The sequence below is a fragment of the Zonotrichia albicollis genome, chromosome 4 (genome assembly GCF_047830755.1).
Source record: "Zonotrichia albicollis isolate bZonAlb1 chromosome 4, bZonAlb1.hap1, whole genome shotgun sequence".
Lineage (NCBI taxonomy): Eukaryota > Metazoa > Chordata > Aves > Passeriformes > Passerellidae > Zonotrichia > Zonotrichia albicollis.
Window position 1 is genome coordinate 71908947 of NC_133822.1, and position 18971 is coordinate 71927917.

Here is an 18971-nt window from a genome sequence, read left to right on the forward strand (position 1 = left end):
AGCCTGACTCAATTCCACCTTCCTTTCTTCCCTGTGGCAAAAATCTCCCAGCCTTCTTGCATTTCTATGTGCAGGGAACACACACAGAGCCCTGCAGCTGTGAGTGCCAGGAAATGGGGCTGGAGCCACCTTGCAGGCATGAGCAGGTGTGTGCAGAGAGGAGGAGCAGCTGCTTGCAGAAAACAGAGGCATCTTTGAAGGCACCCCTGTTACCTGAATCACTCCATTTGCAGATTTCAGGTCAACTTCCTTCTGTACTATTTCACAAAAGTGACCTGAGACATTGAGTGTGTCTAAGTTCACCAGGGCTTGCTGAGAATGAGGGTGTTTCTCCCAAATCACAGAACCTGGAGGGTAAGGAAGCCTCTCTGTTCTTAGGAGCCAGATGCTCCATGCAGGCCTGGCATAAAGCCAGGCTTTTGTGCTGAGTTCTGTCTTGCAGAATCCTCTGAAAGTTATCAGGAAAAAACAACTTCATATGCTTCTTTATTGGCAGCCTTGGGTTTTAAACCATCCCAATTTTGTCTTCCTCTGTCACAGCTAGGCATCCTGTTCTAACTTGAAAATTTGATTAGTCTTGAACACTTCTCCATCTCACAACTCTAGAAGCTGCAGATTTTCTTATCTCTGCTGAGTTCTCACTATGGCAGGGTGAAGATGTGTGTGCCAGCAAGCTGGGGGGACAGAACTGCAACAACATATTTGTTCATTTGTTGGACAAGCATTTCAGGAAAGCCTACAATGAGTCTTCACATCAAAAGCTGTCCTGTGCATGTTCTTTGGGACCACTTTTGTAGAATGAATGCAAAAGTCACAGCCAGTAAGTACAAATCATTTTGCAAAAGGGGGTCTGCAGGCTTTTAGGAGCACACCTGCACATACAAAAAATCCTCTGTCTTCATGTGCACCTTATGCATAAGCTCTCTGAATCTGGCCTATACTCCTTTCTCAGAAAGGAAAAAGAAATTGTTATATCATATGTGTGTATAAGCTTATTTTCTGTAAACACTCAGCCACAAGAATAATCAAAACATAGATCTTCCATGTTAATCTGTGTTATGCAGGGAGTAGCTCTGTTTAAAATAGTGAACTGTTTTGGTTTTGCTATTTTGCTTGCTCTATGTGAAGTCCTAAGCCTTTCATTTCAGAGAAATAAAAGCTGGTTTAGTGCTCTCTGTATCTGAGAGGATTAAAGGACATCTCAAACATGAAGAGGTAGCCTTTATGGATTCCCTAAATATGTACTACTGAAAATGGAGTAGGTGAAGGAATATGATTTAGATACTCAGGAGCTGATTCCAGTGCAAGGCACCTTAGTGCAGGCAAGGCTCTGGACCAGCTTTCAAAACAGGTATCACAGTGATAGTTTAGGTGCATTTGTAATTGCAGGACAGAAATGAAAAAGTTCAATCTGACTGTGTGCCAAGAAAAATGCATTTTTTGGCTGCACTGGAACTGAGCTGGGCTTTGCTTTGGTAGACTAAAATTCCTGCCCACATGACAATTTGGACTGTACCAGTGGTGCTTTTATTTAAAGGATAAACACCAATCCTTTATTTAAAGGATAATCACCAAGCCTCTTCCTGCCTTGCTGTTGAAGTGGACTGAGTGTGTTTTTATTTTAAATAGCCTTGTTTGCCTACGGCTGAGCTAAAAGGCGGAGTGTGATGCAGTGCCCTAAGCACAGGTTATTTTAGACAGCACAGGGAATCTGAGACGTCTGCATGGCAGTGGCACACAGGAGATGTTGCCTCTAGGGTACCAGGCCCTTCCAAGGCAGCAGCTGGGGGAAGTGGATTTCCTAGGATATCTAAAATGGCATGAGCTATTGACATTTAGGGAAACGAATCCCATCCTGTGGAATCTTGGGCTTACTCTGATGGAAATAGGAAGGAGTATGTTTATCCACTGCCATGTGTGCAGTGTTGCTCAGTTTGTGAAAGGTTCAGGGTAAGAACACAGCAGCCTCTGTGTGCTCAGGTTTGCCTTCCACCAGGCGCTGCAATGCCAACTTGTATTTCCTTCAAATCTAAAAAGTAATTATTTGTTTCTACTAGTCTACACTGAAAAAGAAAAGTCATTTCAGACTTCTCCAGAGAGTGTTGATGATAAACTTCTCATATGGCTTCCCTTCCCTTCCCTTCCCTTCCCTTCCCTTCCCTTCCCTTCCCTTCCCTTCCCTTCCCTTCCCTTCCCTTCCCTTCCCTTCCCTTCCCTTCCCTTCCCTTCCCTTCCCTTCCCTTCCCTTCCCTTCCCTTCCCTTCCCTTCCCTTCCCTTCCCGATAGAAACACCACTCATTCTTTAAGGATTTTCAAATCCTCACATGTTCAGAGGTTTTGTGCAACTGGAAAAAATATCACCTACTGATTTCTGAAAACCAGTAGGTGATATTGTTCTGCCTTGAATTACATAGAAAAGAGGACCTAGAAAAATCATTGGTACATGAAAGGTCCCTCATCAACAAAAGAGGCATGTGCTGCAGTATCAATACTGTAATGCCTTATATATGATTATTATTATATGTCATATATATCATATTATAGATTATATATATATCAGATTATAGCAATACTGTAATGCTTTATATATGACTAATTATATGTCATATTTATCATATTATATATGATATTTGAAGGAGTCGAAATATCTATAGGAATTATTGTTTTTCTTAAATAATTCCCTTAAATATCAGTGCTTCACATAATTTCTTGGTTTTTGGGATGTGACATATTCATATGTCACATATTAATTTGTGTGATGGGCCTTGAAAGTCAAGAGCTTCTCTGATTTCTGTCCTGTGAAAAGTAGTATTAATTTTTTAGGTCAGGGAAAGTGCATTAAGATTCAGACATTTATAAGGAATTTAAGGTTTGAGATGTTCTCAAGGGTGAAGCTGTGAGGGGCAGAGTTCACACAAAAGCAAAGAGCAGTTCCCCAGTCCTTCAGGCAGAGGGAAATCCCAGGATGTTACAACAGTACAGAGCTGGTGATTCCATCCACACTTACAAAAATAAATCACACAGTGTACAGAACCTCTGGCCTGCAGAAGAAAAAAATCTCCCAATTATCAGTTTGATTTAAAGAAAAACCCTAAACTCCCCAGCTTCCCTGACCCAAATAAATGTGTAATTAGAGAATACTTCATGGTGATTATTATTAAAAAGAGCATGGGTTTGGCTTTATTTCTGATTTTATGTTGGCAGTAACTCCAGTTCCAAAGCTTTTGCAGGCTTCAGAAGAGCTAAAAGCTGAGTTTTGCTTTAGACCAGCAATTGCCAGTAAAGAAGGGAATAAAATGGGCTCATTTCACTCTTTTTAGCAGTATAGCCAATTTCAGAAATGTCTCCTCAGCTTAAAATAGTGAAAGTTTCTAGAATTGATGGTACATCTGAGACTAAAACAGTCTTTAAATGCACCTCCTGAAAGCTGAAAGATGTGCTTGCTTGTATAAATGAACTGGCAGGGAAAAAAAAAACATTTAGGAATATATATTTAACACTGGCCTTCAAAAATGCAACTTCTATTCACTTTGTTAACTTTTCTTGCAGAAATAAAAAGCAATACTGGCACTGCACTGTGTATGACAATAAGAAATGACAGTTTTCTGTTTTTTCAACACATTTGGAATCTCATTATTATCAAATGGAACTTGAGTCTCATTGCCTAGAAGCAATAACAACTTTTTTCATTCTCTGCTGCCCAAAGTGACCAAATGTAGATTAGTCTGGAGTTTCTTGTTCCTGTTAGAACTGATATGTAATAAAATTCATTTTTAGATACACAGATTTTTTTTTCCCTCCTTCCTTCAGGCTGCTGAAGAATGCACAGAATGAAGTTCATTTCAGAATGTGGTATAAGAAACTTCTGGCTGCTCTCCAATTCTGTGCTGGACAGACCCTGAACAATGAGTTTTCTAAGGAAGAAAAACTCATCAGAATTCTAGAAGACATTGCTGCAAAAGTGAAAGCTGCCACTGACCCAAAAAGAAAGGTTTGTTAAAAAATACTTCCCCTTCTATCTAAGTTTCTGTAGGGAATTTTGTTTTTTCTAGGGTAACTCCTCTTTCTTTTAATACCCTTTACATAAATAAACCAAAGACTTAAATAAACTTTATTAATATTTTTCAGCTCTGAAAAAAGGTGACATATAGATATTTAATGGGACAACTCTCATCACTGTTGCTCTTGAGGTCTGCAAATCTTTTGATTCATTTAAATTTCTTCATCAGTGGCTTCTCAAATGGGCATGGAGGTGGCCAGAAATGATGGCAACAAGGCTGAATATCATTTCACTGAGAGGAATGCTCACATTCAGCACCTCATCCCAAAATATTTGACTCCTGTAGAGCTGCAGCATTTCTTGGAAGCTTTACTAAGAGTTGTTCTTGGCAGGCTGGACATATCCTCATTTCTTAGCAAAGACAACCAGAGTGGAATGTTGCTTATATCTCAAATATAGCTCTCAGCAATGAGCACTGAACACACATCTGTAGAGATGCCTCCATGACAAACTTGCAGTTGTCTTCTCCAGTGGGTGCATTTTATATTGCTTGGGTACATTTCCAGTTCAGAACTGTTAATTTTCCAGGATAGCTGCTGTTTTCCTGGTGTGTAAAACCGCTTCTTGTTGAAATCTCAGCAAGGCAGAGCAGAAAGCCAAATAAAAATAAACTTGCCACTGCTGGTTACCATGAACGATATCATGAATCTTTCTGCCTTGTTAAGGATTCAGAGGTTTTCAAAGGGTTTCTCAGAAAATTCTCGGTGCTGCTACTGTGAGCAGCAAAGCAAACATGGAAGTAAAAAGACAAAAATATTTGCAGAAGGAAAATCCATGCAAAGAAGAAGAAATAGTAGTAATACATTATACATTACTAATGCATAATTCAGATTTCAGAGATTACTCTCAAGTCTGCAGTTACTATGATACTGAGAAGCTCCCAAGCCTTGCAGTTAACAGAATTAGGCAAGGGAGATCACAGTGTTGAGGCAACAAGCAACAAATTGGGAAGATCTTAGGAAAGGCAAAAAATCCCATGAGATACAGCAGAGCAATACAAGGCTAATTGAGCCCTATTGAAGGGTGCTGAATCATAGAATCACAGAATGGTTTGGGCTGGAAGGGACCTTAAAAATCACCCAATTCCAACCCCCTGCCATGGGCAGGGACACCTTGCACCAGACCAGATGGCCCCATCCAGCCTGGTTTCACAGGTGGAGATTTTTTCTGACATCCAATCTAAACCTTCAATTGGAAGCCATTCTCCCTTGTCCTGTCACTCCATGCTGTTGGAAACAGACTCTTTCCATCTGAACCTATGGGGCAGTAGTAGCTGGTAGCACATCTAGGCAGAAAAGGCATCAATGTGGAGTAAAATTTCAGCTCTTATTTTTAATACCCCAATGTGACCTCATTAGCTGTTGTAAGGTCACACACATGCTGCCAGCTCTGGAAATTGCATTGCTTGTTTAAAATAAAAATTGACAGTAAAGAAAAAAATTACAAAAGGAAGAAAGAAATAAAAAGCTGAGGGTTTTTTGTCCTTTCATGCTGCCACAATGGTTCTTGTTCTGCAGGAGGTGTTGAAGGAGGAGCTCAGCAGACTGCAGCAGTTCTTCCAGGAGGTGAAGCTCTGCCGGCTGCCCCTGAACCCCGCGCTCGTTGTGCAAGGCATAGAGACAGATGTAAGTGGGATCCATTACGCCTTCAATTTTGGTTTTTACCCTAGAGGGGAGAAGGAGAAGATGCCTGCATGGAAATTATCATGGTGATATAGAGAATAAGCCATCTGGTTGATTCACACCCAGCCTAATCTCCTTCAGACCTTTGCCTTTGCTGAGGCAGAGGTGACAGGATGGATGGGGTGGCTGCTGCATGTTTGTCACACCAGCCAGAGACTTCATCTCTGAGCAGTCCATCCCCAGCTCAGCTGCCCTGCTGTGGTGTTGGCATTGGCAAGGACACCTGGGAGCTGGGACCCTGGTTCCCACTGTGGGAATCCATAAAATCAGAGGGTTTTGGAAAAGCTGCAAAAGGCAGGCCTCAGACACAGCAGAACTGTGATTAGAGCTAAGCAGTAGCCGTGAGATAGGTCAGCAGAAAAATTAGGTAAGGTGTAGAAAAATAAGGACAAGTAGAACAATGGTCTGTGTATTAACACTTGTATAGAATAACTCCCTAAGCTACAGAAAAGTTTATCTAGTGAGATATTAGGAAGTTCTAAGCTTAATAATGGAGCTCTGTGCTTTGTGTTTTAAGGCTTACAAGCAGGAGTTGTATTTGAAATAGCCAAGCATTGTTTAACCAAAGGTACCTGTGCTTATAGTGGCTGGATGGAACAACTGTCAATGTGCTTTTGCTTTGTGTGAGTGGTCAAAAAACTTATAAAGTGAGTTGTGACATCAAGTTCTTGGTCTGCTGCCTGGGATGTGAGCTGCTGGCACCTTCCCATTGTCATAACCATGGAATGAGGCTGATGCTGGAAAATAGAACAGCTCAAGGCACATTCCCAGCAGTCCTGTCCTGTTTGTGACTTGTACAGAGCCCCTGGCCAGCAATACTCACCAGGCAGCCCTTGGTGTTTTCCCATCCAAGACTCTCCCATGTCAGGTGTGGAAGCAGCAAAAAGTCTGGAGCCAGCTGTCTGTTTGCTGTGCTGACTGAGAATTGCTAAAATGTTAAATATTCATACTAACTTACCTGTCTCTACGACCCCTATTAAACACAACTTAAGGATAAAGGAAGCAGCAATGCTCTTCAGTGTTACTTGACTTGACTTTGACTGCCATACTAAGATTCAGTTATTCATTTTTCAGAAATATTTTCATAAACAACAAAGAACCAGGAGTTAGCTGATTCATTCTGGAGAATGAAAATGTATCCAGCATGAAGAAAAATAAAAACCTGAACAGCCATATATATTACCAGTTACAACTGCCTAATTACAACAATTTGTGCTCTATTTTTGTTCTCTGGCTCATTATCCATAGTAGACCTGATTCTAAGAGGTGCTGATCCCTTCAATTGCCTCTGACCTGTGTTTCTCCAAGTAATTGCTATTCAGCCTTGATCTGGCTGAGAACTGAGGTCTTCCAGCACCCCACAGGCTTGGGCAAATTGTGTGTGATACAAGTCAAAAGGATGTGAAGCCTGCTGCTGCTCCCTGCTTTCAGGCTTTTGGAAATAATGACTAATGGAAAGGTATCTCACCATAAAGTCATGCTATTTATACTGCACCAGCTTGGCTGGACAGACACAAAAATGTTTAAATCTAATATCTGAAGAGGTCTTTTTGTTTTTTGGGTTTTTCTCATTTTTTTAATATCATTATAGGCCATTATCTTTCTATAAATACATGTCGTTTCTTGATTGGACTGTACGTCAGTATAATCATGCAAATTAGAACTTTTAAGTGCTTATAATTACCTAAATTTAATTCATTTTGGTGTCATCTATTGATTTTACCAGTAGCAAGCCCTGCTCACAGCCCCATCAGAATCACATCATCCCACAGGAACCCTTCAAGCACTCTCTGAGACATTTCAGTTGGCAAAATTCCGACTGAAATGGGATCATTTCAGTGGTGGGGGATCAGAATTTCATTGCTGATAATGGCTCTGGCCCATCCCAGAGGTCTGCTGTGGCTGAGACAATATTTGCCTGCTGGTGCCATGCTTTGAGATGTTCAGATGAAAAGCTGCAGACAGCTGTGTCTGGTGGAGCTCAAATTGAGCCTCCCTTGCACTGCAGCGTGTAAGGACAGCAGCAGCTCTTGTGTGGTGCTCATTATTTCCACAAACCAGGCCATTAATTTACCATTGTCTCTAGCTGGTTTTGAGGGGTTTCCCCACCACCTCTCTTTGGATGTTTTTAATGAGGGTAATAATTCCACCCCAAACTCTCACAGGGTTTGCAGTGCTTGGCTCATTAATGCTTTTTGAAGCCCTTTGAGAACTTCAGGTGGAAGGAGCTGTAGAGCATGAAAGTCAGAGTTTGTGCTTAATTAAGATAAATCCCACATAAAACAGAGCATGATTTTCAGAATTTGCTGCATCCTCAGCCAGAGTGAGGTAATCAAAGAAACTGGCAGGTTCTTTGCTTCCATGTCTGATTGGGCAGGGCTGGGGTTTTTTTCAGAAAACAATGAGACCAAAGGCTTTTCAATGCTTTAAAACTCATTAGATCAGTCTTATATAATTCATCCATCCAGTTCCAAGCAAAGCTTATTGTTGATAGGCCTGAGTGAAAATGAAAAACAATTAGCGCATGAAATATTATCTGTTCATGTGGTCTGATATTTAAGTGAAGCAGATTGTCTGGAGACAAGAATTTCTTGTTTTTCAGACCCAATGAAACAGTCAAGAATTATTTCTTTTTGCTCCCACTGTGCAGTGTTTAAAGCTGGAAACTTTTTCAGAGGTATTGTATTAGCCTGGTGTTTTGTTTATGTGACCCTGTTGTTCCTCTGTCTCACCTTTCTTTCCCCTGCAGTCATGTTCTTATTTTACATCCAATGCCTTTCCCTTAAAAATCTCCTTCATCAATGCGAATGCTCCAAGTGGAAACATCAATGTGATTTTTAAGGTATGTTCTTCCTCCACTCCTCAGGTCTTTTGGTATGGAAAATGATCATTTAAAATTCATCTAATTTATATTTTAAACTTTAGGTCTGAGAATAGTTGATTTAGCTCTGCTGCTTGTTTATCCCTATTATTTTTGACACTAGAACTCTTAATGAAACATGTTGAGGCAGTACACTGAAGTGTCACCTTTTTGATCAACCGAGAATCAAACAAATTATAGCAGTTTTTTCCTTAGTGAACTCAACTAAACTGGACTATAAAGTTCATATTTTAAACCTAGTTTATTAACTAGGACAGGTGTCAGAGAAGAGATAGATCAGAATGACTGAACCCTCAGCCTCATCCATATGTCTCTAAAAAATCAAAACACCGGAGTGTTGGAGGCTCCATTTGCTACACAAACCTAATTCTGCCCCTGTGAGCCAGTGTGGGGGAATGGGCTGAGGAAGGTGGAGCTGGAGGAGGCGGCAGAGGAGCTCTGTCTGATTGGAGCTACTTGGAGGAACTGACTCAAAATAAACTCTGCTTTATTTTGCAGTTATCACCTAGAAAAGCTTCAGAGTTCAGCACATCCGCAAAAGACAATTTCAAAGTTGGTTCTCTTTTGAAAGAGCAAAAGTCTTCCCTAAAAGTGGATATTGGTTTTAGAGGAGAACACAAGTTCATAAAATGGCTGATGGGTAAAAAATGGTTGGTTGCCAATGGCATTATTCTTAGGTATTTTGCAGAATCATTTTCCAAACGAGAAATCTAAAAAATTGATATAAATAATTTTTTTAAAAACCCAGATTCTATACTGTCTTAAATTAACTTGCCCTTTGGAGCAGCTGTGATTCTCAGAAATAGAAGTAAGCTTTCCAGGCCTGCCAAGGGGAGAAATTAGCAATTTTAAGTTTTTCTGAACATTTAGAAACCTGTTTCATGTGCTGTTTCATCTGAGAATCAATATTAAGTAGCAGGTTCCTACCTACATGAGCAAACACCTGCTCATGGGGCTTTTAAACAATTGCATTGGTTCTTCTCAAACAATTTTTTTCCTACCTAGTAATGTTCAGCAAGCAGCTCATTGTCCAGTTGCTGTAAAAGTATTTTACCTGCTGTCACCTTCTGCTGTCAGCAAAACATTGTGCTAAAATACCTTTTGCTTGTACTATAGTTCCATTGCTTATTCATGACAGATAACTCATACATAAATGATAAGCACAGTAAATGATAAGGGTATCTTACTAAATTGTCTTCCCACTGTATATGTGAGGGAAGGTAAGTGGAGAGGATAAGATATTTTTACATTTTTAGGTGCTAAGAAGAATTAATTGGAGTCTTTTGATGAGAGAATAATAGATTCAGATATTCGGTCTTTTTAAAATGAGTTTGTTTCCTCAAGTACTTTCCTGGGAGTAAATGTCTGTAGATTGGAATACTTGTGTAAAAAGAATGTAATGAAAGGATAAGGCACTTAAAATACCAATAAAAATTATATATTGTACATGGAGTGGGATGGGGGAAAAGAGAAAATCAGGGCTGTTGTTTTCGCAGGCCATTTACTCAGCCATGGTTGAAAATAATCTCTTCATTAATTCTTGTGGCTACAATTAAAGCCCCATTTCCTTGAGATTATTGTTTGACTAACTCCATGGGGAGAGGGGTCATCACTGCTTGGAACTGAATATGAATCACATTATGGATTAAATGTAAATTTGTGATAAAGTTCCCTTGCAAATACCAAGTTGTGAGGCTTAATGTGAGACAAACGCTGTCATTTGTGCACAGGGATCCAGCATTAAGGAGACTTTAAAATGTAACTAAATTAGGATCCTAGCTCTGGATTAAATTTCCAAATTCTAATAATTACATAGGAATAACAAGTAGAAAGGCCACAGTTAAGCAGGGATCGTTTGTTACCATCTCAGTGGCTGCCAGAACTGTCTCTGTGTGTGCCATCTACTCTGTCCTCTCCTGAGATTATTGAGAGGTAAGTAGGAGCTTTGAAGGAAAACAAGACAGAGTTACTGAAATGAATGTAGCTGCTCTGGTGGGGAAAAAAGTCCCAGTTAAATAGGGCATTATTTCTGTCTGGTATTGAAGAAGAAAACTGAATTTCATGTGCAATTTTCACAGATAGGTGATGATCTACGTCAAGATATGTTGGTTCTGCAAATTATTCACCTGATGGACAACATTTGGCTCCAAGAGGGACTGGATATGCAAATGATCATTTACAGGTGTTTATCTACAGGGAAAGGACAAGGTCAGTCTTAAATTACAAAAGGAGCCTGTATTACATTATTCATATTTCATGTAAACAGTGCCATATAAGATTTATTTATTCTGTCTCTCTAGAACTCAATGGATTTTGTAGCAACTAGAATTTTCCAAAAGCCTCAACACTGTCAGCTTGCAAAACATCCTTAAATTCACATATCAAAAAGAGGGCTTTGGAGAAAATTGGCCATAGCTACTGAAGTTTTAATCCAGTGTATTCCTACATAGATGCTTAAATGAGTCTAGATGCATGTGGCTACACAAAGTACCTGCAGACAAGTGATGACAGCTTTGTGCTGTTGATTTTGAAATATTATTCTTGTGATTTATGTTGCTTAGGGCAGGCCTGACTCATCTGAAAGCTCTATTTCTCTCTTTTATGGTTGTTGTAGCAGAGCTGTAGCAGGGATACCAATTGCTTGCTGTAGAAATCTGCTGACAGCAGTAAGCTGCCTATATTTCCCTGACCAAATCTTCTACTGGAAATAATCCTAGCTCAAAGAGAAGGCTGATGTATCCAGATTACCTGCTGTACAAAAGCTATTAAAATAGAAAAATTAAAAGAAAATCGTTGCTCTCTGAGCCACAAAGTGAACATGAGAGAGGAGGAATGATCTAAAGGAAATAAGAGAAAAGTATAGATGAGTTCAGACACAAGGCATGTGGTGGTGGTGACCTGGAAAAATCTCCTCCCTTCTTTGTGGGATGGAAATCAAAGCTTGAAAGCTTCTGCTTCAAAGGCAGATAATACAAGAATACTATTTCTGGACATGACATTATATATAGACTCTTCTATATACTAATGCTTAATTTGATGTTTGCCAAGAGAGATACAGGGATCATCTGCAAATAATATTCTCTCCCTGACAGTCTCTTCCTTCCAGCATCACAGCAGCAAAACCCCTCAGTGGCTCACAGATTTTAAACATGTCTTTCCTCACGAGTTCACATCAGTGCTAAGATAATTGATTTACAGTTAATTATTAAGGATAAAGATTTACAGTTAATTATTAAGGATAAAGTGACATGCCTGTGGTCGCATAGGGCACGTGTACCCAAACCTTAGGGGAGCTTTGGGCACACAGTTTTTCCAAGTCCTAGGCTTATGACTTCCTCCATGGCCACCTTTCCCACACAAGGGGGTGGGAGATGGTAATTTCATGGTCGTGCAAACACAGAAATCACTTTTCAATGAAATTCAGTGAAAAATTTCACTGTAATTCAGTGAAAGGTGAATAAAGCATTGGTAGAATTCCACTTTCCAGGCGTGGTGAAGTAGAGGAGTCTGTCAGTAAGTCAGATTCTTAGAGAAGGTTCTCCCTGTGCTGCAGATCAGGAGGATGACAATATATATAAATAAATAAAAATATAATAGATAAAAATATATAAAACATATATTTTATATATAATATAGTAATTATAATTATTATAATATACATATGTATGTATATTATAATTTATATGTATTATGCATAAATAGATATGCTATTATATTACAGTATATTTATATTTTGTATTATATATTATACAATATATATAATATTATATATATTAGTAAATATCAGATCCTACTTTTAAATTTTTTTTAGTTTCGTGTAATTCCACCCACGTTGAATCTCACTGGATCATTCACCTTGTACTTTGAGACAGTTATTTCCACAATATTGTTATTGATGATTTTATTTCTCCTTCACAGAACTGAACCCTTTCCACTCAGTGCCCTTTATTTCTAATTTCCAAAGAGCAAGATTAAAACAATATATATATATTTATTGTTCTATATTTTGCGCTGCATTTGTAATTTTTAAGCTTTTAACTTATGGTTTTACTTATTTATTTATTTTTAGCTTTTAACTTTTTTTTATTTCTTTTTAACTTATTTATTTATTATTTCTTTTAAACTTAATTATTTATTTATTTTTCACTTTAAACTTTTTATTTTAGCTTATTTACTTATTTTTAGCTTTAACTTGATGGTTTTTTGGTGGTTTTTTTTTTTTTTTTCTGCATGGAATGATCAAATAACAGGCACTATGCATTGTTTTTCTGTGTTTTTAAAGTTAAGGATTTTTAATGCAAACTCTTTTCCATCTGATTAGGGCTGGTGCAGATGGTGCCAGATGCTACCACCCTAGCAAAGATCCACAGGGAGTCTGGGCTGATAGGACCACTGAAAGAAAACACAATTAAAAAATGGTTTCACCATCACCATCCTCTGCAATCAAGTTACCAAGAGGTAACATCATAATGAAGCTGATTACACATTTCATGCTATGCCATGGGGGAAAAATAAAAGGACCAAATTACAGCAGGCAGCAAAAATGAGTGGCTCAGACACGAGGCAAACAAGTCTCATGCAGAGAAACCAGGGAATCCACTTAAGTGTCCCTGTCTAGCTAAGGAAATATTGGTTTTTATCAGGTTCATGCTATTACATTTTGTATAAACGTGTGTCATAGAGATGTTTTGAAATTTAGTTGCAAACTGACGAGAAATTGAAACATAAATTATCTTGAACTCAGAAAAAAGATTATTTTTTTGGTCAGCTCTTTAAATTCTTTATTTTATATAAACCACATAAAGTCCTGGCATATTTCCTGTATTTAGGAAAGACCATGCCAGTTACCTAGATTGCAGAAAACTCTTTTATCAAAACCACCTGGTCGCAGTTGAAATACAGAAGCTCATACTTTTCCTATCATTTGTTCTCATGGGATGCCATGGTAGCACTGATTTTATGAAACTAGATGTTCTGCATGAGCCAAAAAAATGTATATTTTATGTATGGAAGCAAACATTTTCCAAGGAAAACTTTCTATCAGTTCCTTTCTTTCTATCTGTTTCTTGTTGGGTGATCATTTTCTGAGGCCCCTGAAAAAATTTTAAATTTTTGTGGCTTTGGGATAGTTTTTATAATCCTTTTTCGGTGAAATGATAAATTAGGGGCCAAAATGTTAAATTTAGAGGAGAGCTTTGATTATTTAGCACTCTGAGAATGAAATACATTTATAGCAGTTAGTGTATTATAGCAGAGGTGTATTATAAATATGTTTGGTAAAGTTTAGTAATTTTGTAATTATTCCATAGGCATTTTCTCATCCACATTTTGACTACGAACTCTTGAATTCCTCATATATTATTTTATTCTATTAAACAGGAGTAATATGTGAAGAATGGGGTTTTTTTACAAGTTTTTGTGTTTACAGTTTTATGGTAGAAGTGTAGACAACATTTCAATTCAAAAGTGAGGCACTGCTAGTTATTGAGGGAAAATTTGATTTCTTGCTGCAGCTGCTGTTTGCAAAAAATACCATTCATGTGGAATATTCTAAAAACAATTCCTACCCAATTTCTTCCAATTTTTTAAGTATATAAAATGCAGTCAGATCTGATTACATAGGAAATACATAAAATTACTGCCTTGCATTCCCTTTGTGCTTGCTAGTAAATGAACCTTTCTCTTTTTTTGCTTCTTCATAATTCTTTACTCATACATTACTGGATGTAAGGTGCTCAGAAAACTGGTGCAGGACAAGCTTTAATATCCTCATTTTACAGTTGGGTGAACAAAATCACAGAAAGCTTAAGTGTTTTATCCAAGGTCATCAAAGTGAATAAGTAGCACAGTTAGACACAAAATTCAGCCAACTCTTGGGCTGTGGCCTAAGTTTTGCCATTGGAGGTGGCATCTTGCATCTGCAGGGAATTCCTGAAAGCCTAAATAATTATTTGCCTTGGGTGATGTAGGTTTTATCCAAAAACCATTAAGATCCAGATTAGGATGGTTTGGGTTTCTATATTACGTTGTATACATTGTGATTTACATTCATGGGACATGAACTGAGTTCTGGAGAAAAAAATTAAAGGAGGTACAAAATGGTGCAGTGGATGTAGAACAACCTGCACCTTTTACAAAGCAAATGGTTACATTTGTGCATTATTTGTGCAATTATTTGCAAATAATTTCCTAGCAGATTTTTTGCAATATGCCTGCAGAACACTGAACATAATATGCCAACTTCCTGCCAAGAAGAGTTTTTTTAAGCACCTTTTTTTAAAAAGTTTTCTGTAGACTTCCAGAAAAGGTGAAAGCCTCATGCATAATATTGTTCTTGTGCTGTAACTTCGAAATCTTTTAATGCCATGCCTATACCATTCTTACTCTGACCTGTCTCATGAATCTCTTTTCAAAATTGCCTGGTAAAATTTTAACAGGTTCAAAAGGTTTAACAGTTTGTTTGAGGTTTTTTAACAGGTTAGCAACAAGCATAACATTTGTAAAATTACATTTTAAAAATTATTTTTAAAATTCTTTATTTTATTGTTTTTAAACACAGTGTTATTTGTTTATCACAAATACATCTGGATATTTAATGTAAGATTTTTTGTTTTACTCTCTAGGCCATAAGGAATTTTTTTTATTCCTGTGCTGGCTGGTGTGTTGTTACCTTCATCCTGGGAGTCTGTGATCGACACAGTGACAACATCATGCTGACAAAAGCTGGGCACATGTTCCACATAGATTTTGGAAGATTTTTGGGTCATGCACAGATGTTTGGAAGCATCAGAAGGTTGGTATCTATAGTAACACACAGTAAACTTTAAAGCAGTGTCTGAAATTCCATAGCCTTATCAACTCCCATAAGAAAAAAATACAAATGCGATTACACTTTCTTTTTGTTTCCTTCCTGTATTTTCCAAAACAACATGTTTTTGTTGTTTCTTAAAACTTCTCAAAAGTTTAGGAATTACTTGAAAAGGATTCAAAGATGTTGGAGATCCCTTTTCAGTATTAAAGACAAATGCAATTCCTTGTTTGGTTCAGGAATTTGAATGATGTAGTTCAGTAGTGACCAGAACAGAAGAATTCTGATGTCCACTGCTTTTTTTTCCCAACAGAGGAGGGTTCCTAAAATGGATCCAAATCCATGTATCTGTCTAATTGAAAACCTTCTTCCCATATTCAGAGAAGGAACCAAATTTTCCAAATGGACATGGAGAATAATTAAATTATGCCTCTGTGGGTAAATTTGCAAATTTTTTCATTATCTTTACAAGTTCCACATCAAACCACGGTGAGCTCAGGGGTTGCTTTGCGAATATCTGGTTACCTTGGTAGGTGTGATGTACCTGTGTCATGCTGAGGATAAATCAAACAGTGTGAGCATCTATCCAATTCCTAATGTGAACATTTTATGAAGGAAAGAATAGAAATGGAATAAGGGTAAGATAATGCCAATATGTACAAAACACAAAGGAGCTTTTACAGCAGAGTAATAAATGGATGACTTATCCCTTTTAGTGATGAGTAGTTGTGTATGTCTTTCATCCATGTTTTCTGAAAACTTCCAGAACAAGTATCAAAATTAAGTTTGAGCTAATTTTCTTACTTATTTTTTGTTCTTTTTTTTTTAATGTTAAGCTGGCCTTTTCCTGCTCCAGACTATCTCAGTGTGTCAGACATAACAGCATGGGAGTATTGCTATGAGGGAGGCTGATGAGGATAATAAGTACTTCTAAGTCAAGCAGTCAAAAGATTTAGTTGCAGTGCTTAGAATCATCATCCATCATTCAAGATATGCACCCTTAATCCCCCTCATTTGCTGTGGAAAGAATAAAGCAGAGCAGAGTAATAAAAATATACTCATCCACACTCCTCAAGTGCTGCATCCTTCTCGACAGCAAAACTCCTGTTAGAACCTAGCAGGGATTTCCTTGAGTAGTAATTTTACATAAACTAAAAATTTCCTAGTGGAGTGAACAGCAGGATGAAGCAAATATAAGAGGGGACACAACAACCAAATTTAAATTATGTAGTAGCAATAATAAAAAATAGATATTAATGTTACCAGTTTACAGCTCAGTTATGCTACACTTTCTTACTAAATCTATTAAAACTTAAAATATAATCACTTCCACAAACATCAGCCTCTTTTCCCATTTCTCAGTGCAGTGTGTAGTTTAAACTACAGAATAAAATCACACATTTAGGACCTCCATTCATGGATGGCCCTCATGATTCCTTGGGAAGACTGGGTCTCCCACCTAAGAGCAGGTTGCAAACACCATGGGATAATCATTGTTTTCCTCAAGCCCACAGGAAACTGAGCAGATAAAGTATTAATGTTTTAGTGATACACCATTAATGACTATTGTTCTTATTAGTTGTATGCACCTTCATAAAATGTAACATATTATTTCTAACACAGAGACATCACATTTTTACAGGTCACAAACTTCAGGTTCTCTCAAAATTTGAAGCTCTCAGTGCTAGTTCTATGTACTCATTCCCACAAGGCAAGTCCTGAAACAGCTTTGGCCTCTGGTTTCTTTAACAGCTCTTATATTGCGCTTTTATTTGAGTTCTTGTTAGATTTTTATTTGAGTTTTTTTTTTTTTTTGCTCTCCCAGAATATCATACTCTAAAATAATATTGCAAAAACAGCAGCACAATGCTGCCAAATCTAAGAATTCTTAGTGCTGATCCTTGGGGAGTTTTGTACAGTAGATATTTGACATACATTTCTGGGGGTCCAAAGGAGCGTTAAAGAATGCAAAACATCTGGTGCAAACCCTTCTACCTGGGGTTTACACACATCATGCAAACCTTTTTTGTGTGTGAGTGTAAAATGAAATCTATGCAGATCAATGAAGGGTCACTGCCCAAAGTTTTTAAAACAATCATTCCTTACAGAATGATTATACAGAGCTTTGCAAGCTGATTATATTTCCTGCCCTCAGGGAGTGCTTTTTTTGTCATTACGAAAATCTAATTCCTCAGAAAATTTCCTGAGGATAGGTCCTGTGCAGCATCCAGTCCTTCTTCTGATGGAAGTGAAGTTCCAGAAGTGCTTTGGCAGCCAGGGGCTCACACACATGGGCTGCAGCTCTTCTGTCACACCCAATCTGAGTCTCCAGAGAACCTGGTGGAGCTGACACATTCATCCAGTCACGCTCACTTTTGCATTCCTGACTGTAAAGACCATAAAAAGGGGATTAGTAAACTTTTCTACTTCCTGCCTTCATCTTTAAATGATATCCAATAAGTCTGCTCAGTTTTGGTTCCAAGTCAAAAATCAGTTCTTCCTGGTGTGAGAGGGGAGAGGAATCAGGAACTTTCTTTCTCTATGTGCCTTCACAGTGCAGTAAATACTTTAAATAATACCAATAACCCATCTTTCCCTGGATCTGTGGTGCCTTGTGCAGGCTGCCCTAGAACAGAGGCTGGACAGAGTTAAAGAATAAAGCAGGGATTTATTCAAAGGGTCTCCTCCATGGATGCACCTTGGGCAGCACCAGAGCCCAGCCAGGGCTGCACCCAAGATGAACCAAAACGGCCCCAAAATGCACGGCCGGGCACGGGCTCTGTCCCTGGGATCAGTTCTGCTCCATTTGCACCTTGCAGTTCATTGTCCCATTCCAGCTTTAGCCCAGGCAGTCCCACCCTGCTTGTTTTTCTCTCTCCAGCCCACGGGGTTTGTGCTCCTGGGCTGAGATTTGGGTCATTTGTCCTTGGTGCCCAGCTGGAGCAGGAATTGTTTTGTCTCCCTGCTCTGTGCACAGAGCTCAGCATCCCATAATAGGAAGCCCAGACCCACACACTAAAGCAACACAGAACCTGAAAAATATAAAAGCTGAAACCTGAGGTATCATCTAGAGCTAATATCTCAGAGGTGTTGGAGGCAGACTTATGATCTAACCAATAGCATAATAACAGAGAGCTTGGCAGAAGAGTTATTCCCAAAGTCCCACAGGGAACTTTCCTACTGAACCATGAGATTTCATTATCTTCTCTTCCTATATTTTTTTTAATCACACTGAATGACACCTTCTGCAAGCAGTAATAAAATGCTCCTTTCATTCTCTAACCCAGCCTCCACTTTTGAACCTACATTCCCCTAAAACAGGCAAGCCTGCAGGTACACTCCAAACTGTACAAAGAAATATTTCTTGTTTGTTTTCTTCATATAACTGCCTTATTCTTCATCTGTTGAGTGTCCTGCGGGAATGATCTCAGACCCGCTCACACATAAATAGGTGTAATGTTATCCAGATTATCATTCAAGACTAGGTCAGTCCTGATCAAATGATTTGGAAGGTGTCTGGATCGTGGTTTTACCTGCCAT

The 18971-nt window shown here is 38.4% G+C and overlaps 1 protein-coding gene across 1 annotated transcript in view; it reads left to right on the forward strand.

Moving 5' to 3' along the window:
• PIK3C2G (phosphatidylinositol-4-phosphate 3-kinase catalytic subunit type 2 gamma) overlaps positions 1-18971 on the forward strand; it is a 198752-nt gene that overhangs the window by 112888 nt on the left and 66893 nt on the right. The window contains exons 21-26 of the mRNA XM_026790362.2: positions 3811-3991; positions 5578-5685; positions 8492-8584; positions 10702-10831; positions 12945-13081; positions 15247-15416. Coding sequence (XP_026646163.2) covers positions 3811-3991; positions 5578-5685; positions 8492-8584; positions 10702-10831; positions 12945-13081; positions 15247-15416 — 819 coding nt within the window. The remainder of the gene's footprint in view (positions 1-3810; positions 3992-5577; positions 5686-8491; positions 8585-10701; positions 10832-12944; positions 13082-15246; positions 15417-18971) is intronic.